The following is a 12416-nucleotide window of genomic DNA, read 5'->3' on the forward strand; positions in this document are numbered from 1 at the left end:
TTCATTCTTTTTGATATAGATATCCTTTTTGATATAGATATGCCAGCACCAGTTGTTGAAAAGACTGTTCTTTCTCCATTAAGTTGTCCTGGAACCCTTGCTAAAAATCAACTGACTGCAAATATAAGAATTTATTTTTGTTGGCCATCTGGATTCCTTGCATTTCCATGTGAATTTTACAATCCGCCTGCCAATTTCTGCAGAGAAGTCAGCTGAGATTTGGATAAGAACTGCGATAAACCTGTAGATCAAATTGTATTACCACCTTGACAATATTAATTCTACCACTCCATTATCATGAGATGTCCTGACATTATTTTTAGAGCTTTTAAAATTACTTCCAATGATGTGTTATAGTATTCTCACAAATCTGGCAATTATTTTGTTAAATTTATCACTATGTATTTTCTTTGTTATTGAAAATAAAATTTTCTTAATTTCATTTTCAGATTGTTTATTGAAGTACAACTGGTTTTTGTGTATTGATCTTATATCTTGCAACCTTGCAGAATTTGTTCCTAATATTTTTTTGATCTGTAGCTTTACCTTGTGGTCCTGCTACAAAATATTTAAAAACCCAAGTCATTTAATAATCTTCTTTTACGTTTCGAATAATTTTAATTATATTTTAACTGAGATCCCAATTCAAACCCAGATTATTTGGACTAACTTCTTGTCTTCATCCAAAACTATGAGTTAAAACATGGCATCTTCTAGAGCAAAGATATCTTTATAAAATTTTCCCCAAAATGAAACCATGTATTTTGTTTTTAGTCTGAATTATGAAATACTTATTCAATTTCACTGTTTAATAGGGGTTATGTCAGATTTATATTTTATGCAATAACTAAAAGTGAGAAGCCACAATAATGCCATTTTATTTAAACATAGCTACTTTGCTTTTGCACTCAGATCACTGCTCAAAAACCATAAACAATCAACATTTGTTCATTGTTAAAAGTCATGAGTAGAAGCTGTAGGTTTTTTTTGTTTGTTTGTTTTTTTACCTCCCAGATAGAATGGCATTGTAATTAGGAAGCAAGTGTGTTTAAAGTGTTAATGTGCAAAATACTGGATGAAAATCTTGGATTACCTGTCACTCTTAGATTATCATCAGCTGTCCCTTTCATTCACTAGATCAAATACATTTTTTGGATGATTTCTGATCAGTTTCCTGACATAACTGAATATCTTTTATTTGGCAATTAAGCATATAATATTTTCTTGACATTCAGGACAAGAAAAAAGCCTTAGCATCAGGGAGAAAAAAGTTGTTTAAAAAAAACAAAAAACACCCAGAAAAGCATCTTCGAAGAATTGGAGAAAGATAAAAAACAAGTTAAGACACTTAACAGAGACTTGACATTTATTGTGCAATTTTATCTCCAACAGAACATGTGGCATTCTAGAGGTATATGAAGTAATAAAATCAATATTCCAATTAGAACACCTGAAATAATTGGCTCTAGTAACAAATGTTTCTTATAATTAAAAATATCGAATGTTTAAAAAACTCTTATAACATTTTAAGTTCTTAAAAGAAATATGCCTAACACTTAAAAAGCAACTTACTCTTCTATATAAATTGTTCACAAAAAAATCTTGCTATTCTATATTACACTATGCATTTATAGTGTTATTAACATATCCCTAGTGGGTATTAACTCTACACGGTACAATCAAATAGAAATTATTCATAGAGAATCAACAAGACTCCAACGATAAAAATATTAGAATCAATGGATTTGTCACAGTTTCTCCACAAGTGTTCATCATAGAAAATATCGAGTAAAGGCAAGTTGGCCCCAGTGTTAGGCTGCTACATGAAGTTCCAGAGAGGAGAGACATAAAGGCAATGCTTAAATTGGGCAGGGTCAGGCTGGACCAGTGACCTCCAAAGTTTCAGGACCCATCTCTTGGTTTGGCATGCCCTGTTCCCAAGAAACACAAACTAGGCTCTTATAGCCTTGGCGTGCTCTTGAACTTAAACACAGCCAGAGATGTTAAAGCCACAACTACAGGAAAGAATCAACAGATTACTTTTGTATTTGCCTACAAAATCTTCACAACAGTTCTCACGGTGACATCATAAATTAAAACCCTCTCTCCCAAACCAGACTCATCAATTCTAAGGCTACAAATACAACAAACGTGAAAGTGAACGGAACATTGGCTGATGCCCAGTGCCATTTCTAACATCTAGGAGTTCCAAAAAAAATATCACCTCACTCCAAATTTTTGCCTTTTTATCCCTGCATTTTTGTATTGGAGATGTATGGAGTACATCTGAACAAGTGATTTTAATTTAGTCACTACTTTAAATTTTTTTCCTACTCGTCATCCTAGCATCTCGCATAAGTAAAGCTTAAGCAGAAACTTTGGCAGTTCCCAGAGAATATGTGGTTTGTATGCTCCTACTTGTGTCAATATATATTAAAGGTGAGGTTTTTAATAACACAAATGTCAACTCTTCCTCAAAGGCATAAAGCAAGCAACAAATTCATTTCAAAGTGTTGGTGGGCTTTGAGAACTCTACTGAAAACCGAACTAGTCATTCTGTTTCCTAAACCCAAATCGATCTTTTTATTAGGTGAGCACCTTGGGCAGTAACCTCATCTATAAAATAACAGTGAAAGCCTCAGAGGCTGGTTGTAAAGTGCTTTGCAAAGTACCTGGCACACAAGAACTCGATGCATATTAGCTATAGTTACTACCACTGTTGTTAATGGGTTTAGATGGGCCTAGTTTTCCAACATGGATAAGACCCACATGGTCAAGACCCACATGGTCATTTGTATTGGTGCAATTATTCCGAGAAAAACTGATTTTTGAACGAGTATAACAGAGTTATTTTCATTGCAATTTGGGGAACTATGGTTCAATGAAAACCTAGCCAGCTATGGATGGTCATGAGGAAAATTAATCTGATCATTTTTATCACAAAAATTTGGTAATTTAATGCTTTCAATAGCCAAACTGAACAAGCTGGTTATTAGATGAACGAAGTCCTCTCAATGCTTCCTGCAACTGAATACACTGTGGAGCTCAGAAGTGGTCCTTAATGTGTAAACATAGCAGTTACAGTTTTGAATTTTGCGTATTAGGAGGCAAATATTGATGGGCTATTATTTTGCACTCTATGTTGACTGGTATCAGTTCTTTACTCTCTTCTAAAAAAACAACACAAATAGAAGAACCACTGCCACTGGCTGACAGTGCAAGTAACTTTGGAGAGGGCCGTCAGTTGGGTGACATTTTCCTACATCATTCTAAGTGAAATGGTTTTTATCCAGTACTTACACCACTGAAAGAAGCCATCACTATGCTTACAAAAATATATCATAATGATACATATTGCTGTTTAGACACATTTATGTTAGAGTCCTGACTCAAACATTCTATTTGACATGTTTTTGCCAAGCAGTTTTGTGTCGCCACATTAAACATACATCAGCAAGGATTGCACCATATGTGCAAAATCATTTTCTATTACATTTCTAAAAATTTGTATATAAGAGCTGTCAAAAATTACACAGATCTGTACTGTGAAATAACATGGCACTGAATGAGAAAAATTACATTTAAATTTTTTAAGAATGAGATTTTTTAAATGATTGAAATCTAAGAAAAACTACAGAGGTAGTCAGTGGGTATTAGGTTTAGATTCTAGAGCATATAATGAATGACAGACTCCAAATGAGGGCAATGTTACATTTGCTTTTCTGAAAATAGTGCATGTTTAATCTTATATGATGCTCCATACATTTTCTGATAGCAACAGAAGGGAAGAAAAGCTATTAAAGGTGGCAGGAAAAGATAAAAATCATGAACCTGTGGATTCCCAAGTTTGAATTATTGTCTAGATTTTGGGAAAACATCCGGTATTACAAGAATAGTCATCGGCGCTGAAAAAACCATTCTATCGATATTTGACACATGGAGTAGTTGGAACAGATAATATAATTGAAATAATTTTTCTCTCTCTATAATCCTAATGAAAGACCTCTTAGTCAACGTGTTTATGACTGATGAAGGGCTAAGATCCAGAATATAAAATCACCCACTTGCTCTATAGCTGTGAAGTAGCTTCATGTACCTCTCAATTCCCCTACCAAAGGAGATAGCAATTTTCTGCAGATGCTCTAATATTATCCTCTACATTCCTAGTGAAGCCTTATGAAACACGAATGATGAAAATAACCTAAACGATGTGGTAAAAATGAGAAACAACAAGAGTGATGCCCAGGTTCAAGGGCTGGATAAAATATTTTCAAGTAAAAAGGGATGGTAAACTTTAATGTTTAGTTTTTCTCCAGAGCACTTCCCATTGAGGCTAACCATAAGATTGTGAAAACTGCACCTTCAAAGAGACACTAAGAAATGTGATTTTAATATTACTTGCAGAATACAGCTCCCCTGCAGGTTCCTGGCCTACATCCTCCAATGCAGATCATTGAAGGGTTATCCTGACCGCAGTGGAACTGTGGTTGGAGCTCCAGTTCACTGTGAAAGCAGGTATGCTCTCTGTGATAAGACTTTAACTTGGGAAAACTCAGGACACATCAAGACATTGTCACTGTTGATAACGATGGACTCTTCTGATAGCTGGGGTTATGGCCAACACCCAATCACTGACAAAAAATGTTAAATGAGTACAGAAACGCTCTCATCATCACCCTCACTGAAGACCAGTACAACACAGATGAACACAGAACGAGATGATGTTTAGATGTGAAGGTGTGTGAAATTCTCAAGTTGCAGGAAAAGAGTTGACATTTTTTAAAAAAGCACTGGTCAAATATTGCTGCTATTGGAAAAAAAGGACATGTATTCAGCAGTAAGAAAAACTAAAGTCCAATGCAATAAAATAAGATGGATAGACAGATAAGGTTATGATATTTTTCTTTAGCCGAGATTCCATTCCACCAAAGAATCTTATAAGATATTGGACTTCCTAGACCTCTAAAACTCTTCAAGAAGTATCTTTTTTTCCTTCTTTGGCTAGTGAAAGATACTAGTCTCATGGTTCCCATCAGCGAAATTGCATAAGCAATATTTCATAAATAATTGCCCTTATTTATCTCCAAATTTTAGCTAACTTTCCCGAAATAGGATGAAAATATGTTCTCCACACCATTTAACAGATCTGACAAATGACCATCTCTCTAAACTTTTCAATGGTTGAAACTAATAATCATTACAAAAGTTAAAGGACCTATTTCTAGGGCTGCGCATATAGATGGTGCTAATTACAGAACATAAAAGATAACTTATTATTTTACTTTGACAAAAATGGCAAAAAAAAACTTCTTTATAAATAAAAAAACTTTAAATGATTAATTTCAAGTCAATTTTCAAAATCCTTAGTCATGTCTGTAGATGGTATTAATAGCCTTCAATAAATGCTGCTCATTTAGCCCTTTGCTTACAAAGAATGTAGTAATCTGGATTAGTCTGATAAAGAAAGCCTCATGTGACATCCAAAACTGAAGCCCTCATAAATGAATTCTAGCATCCCTGTAGTGTTTTTGTTGATAAGAAGTGGTTCCAAAGATGCTACAAATTTCACATATGGAACTCAACAAATTAAACTAGGGAAGTTGGTTGGAGTGACTCAGTGTGAACTTAGCCAGAGCTTATAGTTCAGGGGAATAAAACGTGAAGGAGGCACATAACAGTTGGGATGAAACATTTTCATAAGTGACAACAAAAACAGTCTACACAAATTCTTAAGACCAACTCAGCACAGAAAGACCCTCAAATTTCAGAGAAATTACAGATAAGCCCATTGCATAGTTGTCAGAATGGCCTTGAAATTGTGTGTACACAATTCTAGAACATGTGGTCAATTCAGTGAATACCATCAGTCACATCACTTGTTTGGTCTTCAATGCACCAAACAACTAACTGATTCAAATTCTCATTGTTCAACCCATTACTTCGGCATGTGTCAACAAAGCCCGATTTAAAGTTATGGGAACTGTGGATCTATGAACCATCAGAATCAAGCATTTGAAAATGGATTTGGATCTTTGGGTGTTTCTTGACATAATGAAAACTATTACTGTTTGTAAATTCGAGATCACATAGTGCCTTCCTGATCAACATGGTAGGATTTTTTTTGGTAAAAATAACTGAGAAAAACAGCTGACTTCCAATTAGTTAGTGTCTCGAGGTGGCCTCTGTTCTCTGGTTTCTATTTAATAATAAGCTGTCCATATAGACATAGCATATGATGTCACCTATCCTATGTCTTTGCTGAGAAGCATGAATCGAGGTTTTTGGAAAATGTAAAGATGACTTATTTGAATTAAAGTAAGAGAATACTTGTTCCTTGTCCCTTTAAATAACTCCACATCTCTCTATCTTCTCCCATGGGCACGAACACTAACTCAATCTTCTGTGAGAACCAGCTCTGCTCAGGAAGCAGATAAGCGTACTTGAAGATTTCAGACATGTGACCAGGAGCTCACCTATTTTTTTCCACCCTCACTGTCCAGCTAGTAATCATATAAAATGAATCATAATTTTTTTCTATAATATTCTGAAAACCTGTTGTAAGCTCCACAGACTTCTCAAAAAACCCTAAAATGGATTTCTATTTGGGAACTGTGGCAGTAGGTCAAGAAGAGTTAAGGTGTAGGATGTATGAAATCTGACAGAATGACATGCTTTGGACTCTAAAGTGATAACATTCACAATTGGAACTCTTGAGAGGACCAGCTGTTTCCATGAAAAGATTCTGTCCGCTAATCCCCAGACCCGTCCTGGGAATTCTTATTGAAGACTTCATCCTGGGAAGCCTGATGATCGATCCCTTCATAAAATGAGCCGCCATTGTGCAGGAAAGTGCCCACTGCTCGCCCCTGCCGGGCATGACCCACGGCGTCGCTGAACACTTTGTTTATTTGTTCCTCTGAGGGCATCCACCAGTCTGGGTTGGAGGTGCAGTGCATTCTAATGAATTCTGTGAGAATATACACGACAATAAAAAAAAAAAGAGAAAAAGACCAGCTGGTTGTTGTAGAAGATGGTCAGGAGAGGGTGCTTAAACTTTAACAGAAGCTCTATAAGGAAAGCTTGATGGGAAACCCAATGCAATGCCATGATGATGTCACTCATCAGACCCAACTTATTTCATATACATTATTTTTACTCATGAGCAAAAGTCATGTAAGACACAGGGTGATCTTTCTAAGGAACATTTGCTACTGAAATGAAAGGTAAACTTGATTTGTGAGATATGGTAGACACCATGCTTGGTAAAAGTTATAGAATACATTTCAAAAACCCTGTTGTTACTGCCTCACAGTTTAGAATGTTAACTATCTCCAGAAGCACAGCAAATATCATTAGCACAGTGTTCTTCAGCCAGTTACTGATTTGTAGATTAAGTGCAATAGAATAACAAAATCTCAACAAGTGAGAAACTGCCTAAATTTTAGTTCAGAAGAAGTTTCCACATTCTTAAAATGTTATACTATAGGCTCTAATTATGGTGTCTATACATGCACTGATATTTTTAAAATAAGATTTCCTCTAAATATTTCATTTCACCAGAAAGCAATAAGCATTCCTGGAATAGTGAATATATGAAAAGTAGCTAAGACGCCAATGATACAAACTGGGCCTCTTTTGGATTGAGCCCAAATTAACCCTTCTTCTGTTTTCTCAGGGGTTAGGGCACATACATAATTCCTATGCAGCTATGTTAATATGAACAGTTGTAAAATGAAGTTAGCATTTTGGGAAAAGTTCTAAGTCAAACTGAGTTTTTTTGCACAGTTGATTGAAAGTTCAGAGTGACTGCTATTTACACACCATTTCCTCTCCAGCACTGTGCTCCCTCTACAAGACAATAGTTCTGATTATAGAATTGAATTTGTCTGAAATTTTTTTGTGACATTCCAGCTCTATCTACCCTCAGAAGTTAATGCTTTCAAGTACTTGGACCAGAAAAATCTCATGAACTGAATGAACTGTGCCCATCTAGTAGAGTCTAGCTTAGCAGAGAAGCAGGGCATTACCAAGTTTGCTTGCATTTCCTTCGATTTTGTGACCAAGGTGAGAGACTCACTCGCCTTACCTAAGTCTCTCCCACTCCACCCTCAGCATTCTTCCTTGGGGGCAAGAACTGTTTATTCACTTCCTCACCCTGCAAAACTGCCAGGAACCAGATGGCTTATCCTGGGGTGCGGGCCTAGGAAACACTGAAGGATAATTCTCAAACCTAGGTCACGGCCATTATAATGCTGGGCAGAGAGAAAGGAGGTATTCTAGGACCTCCAGGGCTCAACTATTTAGTCTACTTTCTATTATTTTCCCTGTTTGCAGCTATTCATAATTGTCCAGCCAGACTATCAGCTACAGAATCCAGGGACTGTTTTTGAGTCCTCTTCTGTCCTCCTCAAATTCCTGCTGTATTCAGTAAGTATACAATAACTATTTAAGTAGTTTTCCTACCTCTGTCCAGATCCCCAACTCTCACATGAACACAAGGAAATAAAAGACTCAAAGTACCAACGAGAGGAAATAAAGGCTAATGGATGGGGACGCTGCAATCCTGCCACTCTGGGAACATGCTGCTCTGTGATACCTTCCACCTCCACTCTCCTCAGCATCCACTGCTGTGAGAAGACTTTCCCTAATACTGTGTGACAGACTATTAAAAGCTAAAAGCAGAGCTCATTCCACTACATAGACATGAAGCATCTTCACAGGCCTTCTTCTCTCTATGGTCAAACCTCTATGGGGGCAGGTCAGCCAAGGATTTGATTTCATTCTCCGAGGCACCCTCCTTTCCATCACTAAAGTGTCCAACGGCCTGAGGCTTCCTTGGCTGTTGTATTTGCTCACCACAACAGTGACGTCCACCCCTGGAGTCACCAAAACCTTTAGGAAGGGAATCTCATCTAGGTCACAGGAAGGCCCTAGGGTTTCAGCCCTGGGGACAGACATAGTAAATGCTCTAACCAGCTGCCCTGGACACAGACAGTAACCGTCCCTCGCCTATGTAGTCTCCACTCAAGGGCTGGGTGGAGGTGAGGCATGAGCTGGAGAACGCAGATTCTGGTTAGGCAGCCTGGACTGCATCAGCATCACGGTGGGTCTGGCAGCATTCTCAAGGCAGCAGCACTGGTGTTTTGGGATGTATGTTAATTCCTCAGTTCTACTGACTTGCTAGTTAAAATGTAAAATGTTTAATAAGAATTTCTGGAACAGGTTACCAGTTTTTGAGGCCCCTTATCCTAATTCCCTTAGAAGCCTGAGGGCATCTTCCAGAGCCCCCAAGCTCACCACTGCCTCTTGTCACTCTTGGTAACTTCGTCAGCTCTGATGGCGTTTGAAAATAAAGAACACTACTGGGCTAGTTTGCCCAGACAAACCCTAGAAATTTCCATCACACCCACTCCGAGTTAGTAGAACTTTCAGACTGGCCAACAGCGAGTGCTCTGAAGCACCTGTGCCTATTTATTACAGGTGTTTCCATTCCAGGTGGTTTTCTAAAGTATGGGCCACCTGCATCAGGATCACCTGGGGTGGTTGTGAATCAGCAGCTCAGGGTGGGCCTGAGGAATCTCAGCGGCTAGCAAATACTACATATGTCTTAGGCATGCCAAGAAGTATTGTGGGCAGCCCAGGAGGGAGTGCAGGAGTGAGTGTCCTGTCTGATAACCGAGGCCTGATCAGTGATCATGTCTTTCACTGTGACGTCCTTGCCAGGAAATATATTGATCCTTATCCAGAGTAAGTCATTATTAAGGCTTTCCCAGCAATAAAATTACTATTGGACTACACAGGTTACTATTTGAAATTTTTGATATGAATTTTTCACGTGTGAGCAGTGTTTTTGTTGGCACCATGTTTCTATTTGTCTATGCGTTTATTTGCACCTGCTGAATCAACTGTGTGTCTCTTAATTCTTCCTCTTCACCGTCTGCCTAGTCTACCAAGTGTGGACCAACTGCAAATTAATCAGCTGTTAATACTGAACAAAAGGTATTACCTAAGCAATAATACAGAAACTTAAAAAAACTAACAGAATAAAGTTTGACTGGGCAAGGGATAATTTAGGCACTAAGGAAAATTAATTGTAAATAAATTTAAGGACTTGGGGCAATTATTCTTCAGAAGGTAGCTAGGTGGGCTGGGGAGGGGGTGGGCCACAGGCTGCAAGTGGAAATGGGCTATAACATTTTACTAATTTAAAAAAAATTCCACATCTTCCTTTCCTCTGTGCATTTCCCAATGCTCCAGTTTTGCTGGAGGTGGCCTTCTTTGGCAGCAAAGAAAATGTGAATTTAAAGCGTGAAACATGAGGTGCTATACAATGCTTATGTGCCATTCAGGGAGAACACCAAGGCTAAAACAAACGAAGATTTTTTAAAGAATATCTTAATACTAACTAGATGGGCCACATGAAGCCTAAAAGGTCTCAGTGGGAAAAACCAAAATATAGTAAAGGCTGAACACTTGCACAGGGAGCCACAGCCAATGCGGTGAAATGAGATCACAGATGGCGACACTGAGCGGAAGGATGCAGTACCTCGGAGGCATGTTACTTTAACTGGATCCAGAGGGCGTCTTTCAGGACCCGTCTCTCCTGACTGCACTGACCTTTTCCTTTTCCCGAGGCCGCATGAGTACTTAAGCTCATCGGTTGTGAATACAAATCTGATGAGGTATCGAAGAAGTCGTCTCCCATCTTTCTTTGAAGAATTTACAGCCTCATCCCACTGTTTGCTCGTTATGTAGACAGGATAGTTGTTCAACAGCTGCTTGCTTCCCTGGAAAAGTGAAATATTTTCTCATTACCTACTTAGCCAGCCAGCCAGAAGCCCAGGCAATCTCCATTTCAAAGGCAAACATGCTTTTTAACCAAGTGGCTATGTTGACAATGAACCAGGTACAGAAGAGCACAAGTAATTGCTCACACTCAGAACGGGCACTTTTCAAATTACATTTGCATTTTCTATAACAAGAGCCAATGAGGTATAATGAACACCTTTGAAAGAGGAGCTATTTATAACTTGCATTTTAACAGGTAGGTTAAAATGTGTCAAGATCCAATGACAGGGAACACTATTTAAATATAACCCGTAAATTTCTGTTTCAATCTATTAAAATATGCAGAAATGACTTTGAAGAGTGTGATCAAATAGGCCTCTTCACCCTTTGGTTGGCAGTTAAGTACTTCGAGAAATGATGCTGGTCGCCTATTTTCATAAGGTATAAATTGTGTTTATGTACTTAACACCCGATAGCCATTGATTACATTACAGTGGAAACAACATTAAAAAGTAAATTTAAAAAAGGGGGAGTTGTGGAACCTGCAAAAAGAAAAACAAAACCAAACAAAAACCAAACCACATTAATAACACAAACCAGGTTTCCTCAAATTATAGCTTTTGCAAATGCCACTATGTCAACTGAAAATTTTTCTTACTTTTCACCTTCATAATTTATGTCTGCTATAAAATTCTCTGGCTAAACAGGTGCAGTGGGACTAATTATGGGAATTTCTGTTACATTTATAAGCCATGTTTAGTCAACTGCACCTACACAACCATTACTTTAGTTCTAGTTGTCCATAAAATTCTACAGTCCAGAACAAATTAATTAACCCATGATCTCACTTTTAATGTACTCCTTCCTCAGTAATTAAGGTGTACAAAATAAAGAAAACACATTCAGTTTTACAACTCTACAAATATAGTACAGATTATAAATTTGGCACTGTTTGAGTCTGATAGGGTTTTATTTTTGAAATAAAACCCTGTTTAGTTAAATGCTGAGAACAGTAAATGGCACAGAAGCTAACAGGAAGGAGGCAGCTAGATTTGGCTATGAAACTGTCACCAAATTATATCCTGGAAGCTCATCACTTCAGCATTCACCCTTCCTTGAATTAGCAGTAGTGTAGCTCAGTTTCCTTTTTAAGAGAGGCACTTGAGTTGCATGGTTTGTGACTGAATTTAGAGTCAGCTTGGGTATGAATTGAATCTTGGTTCCCGTAGCTGTTTGGCCAAGGAGGTTAAATGCTTTCCCAAAGTCTCACAAGTCAAAAGGCAAAGCTGAGAACCCTGTCCCCAAATTCAAAGTTCATCCCTCAACCCAGAGTTGAGTCTATTTCAAGATGTGAAGTACTTGAGATAAGGGAACTGACAATCCAAGAAAGGAGCTTTCTGAAACCCTTAAAAATAATCTACTCAGCCAAAAGAGCTCTGCAGCTCTCCTAGAGTGTAGCTTCTCTCCATAAACTGTAGCTCACATAAATGGAGAAATACCATTTGGAGGTAATTTTCTTCAAAAAAAAAAAAAAAACAAAAGTAAAAGAAAAAGCGATTTACAGCCCAAAACAACCAGAATGCTCTCTGTGTTGCAAATGAGATTTATCATACATAGTTAATAAAAAT

The 12416-nt window shown here is 37.7% G+C and overlaps 1 protein-coding gene across 1 annotated transcript in view; it reads right to left on the reverse strand.

The window, feature by feature from the left end:
* Window positions 1–1656: 1656 nt before the first annotated feature.
* Window positions 1657–12416, reverse strand: part of BEND4 (BEN domain containing 4) — a 32089-nt gene continuing 21329 nt past the window's right edge. Inside the window, exons 4-5 of the mRNA XM_011362795.2 lie at window positions 10547–10787; window positions 1657–6967 (exon numbers count right to left, since the gene is read on the reverse strand). Of these exons, the coding sequence (XP_011361097.2) occupies window positions 6750–6967; window positions 10547–10787 (459 nt within the window). The 3' untranslated portion in view covers window positions 1657–6749. The remainder of the gene's footprint in view (window positions 6968–10546; window positions 10788–12416) is intronic.

The sequence above is a fragment of the Pteropus vampyrus genome, unplaced genomic scaffold, assembly GCF_000151845.1.
Source record: "Pteropus vampyrus isolate Shadow unplaced genomic scaffold, Pvam_2.0 Scaffold79, whole genome shotgun sequence".
Lineage (NCBI taxonomy): Eukaryota > Metazoa > Chordata > Mammalia > Chiroptera > Pteropodidae > Pteropus > Pteropus vampyrus.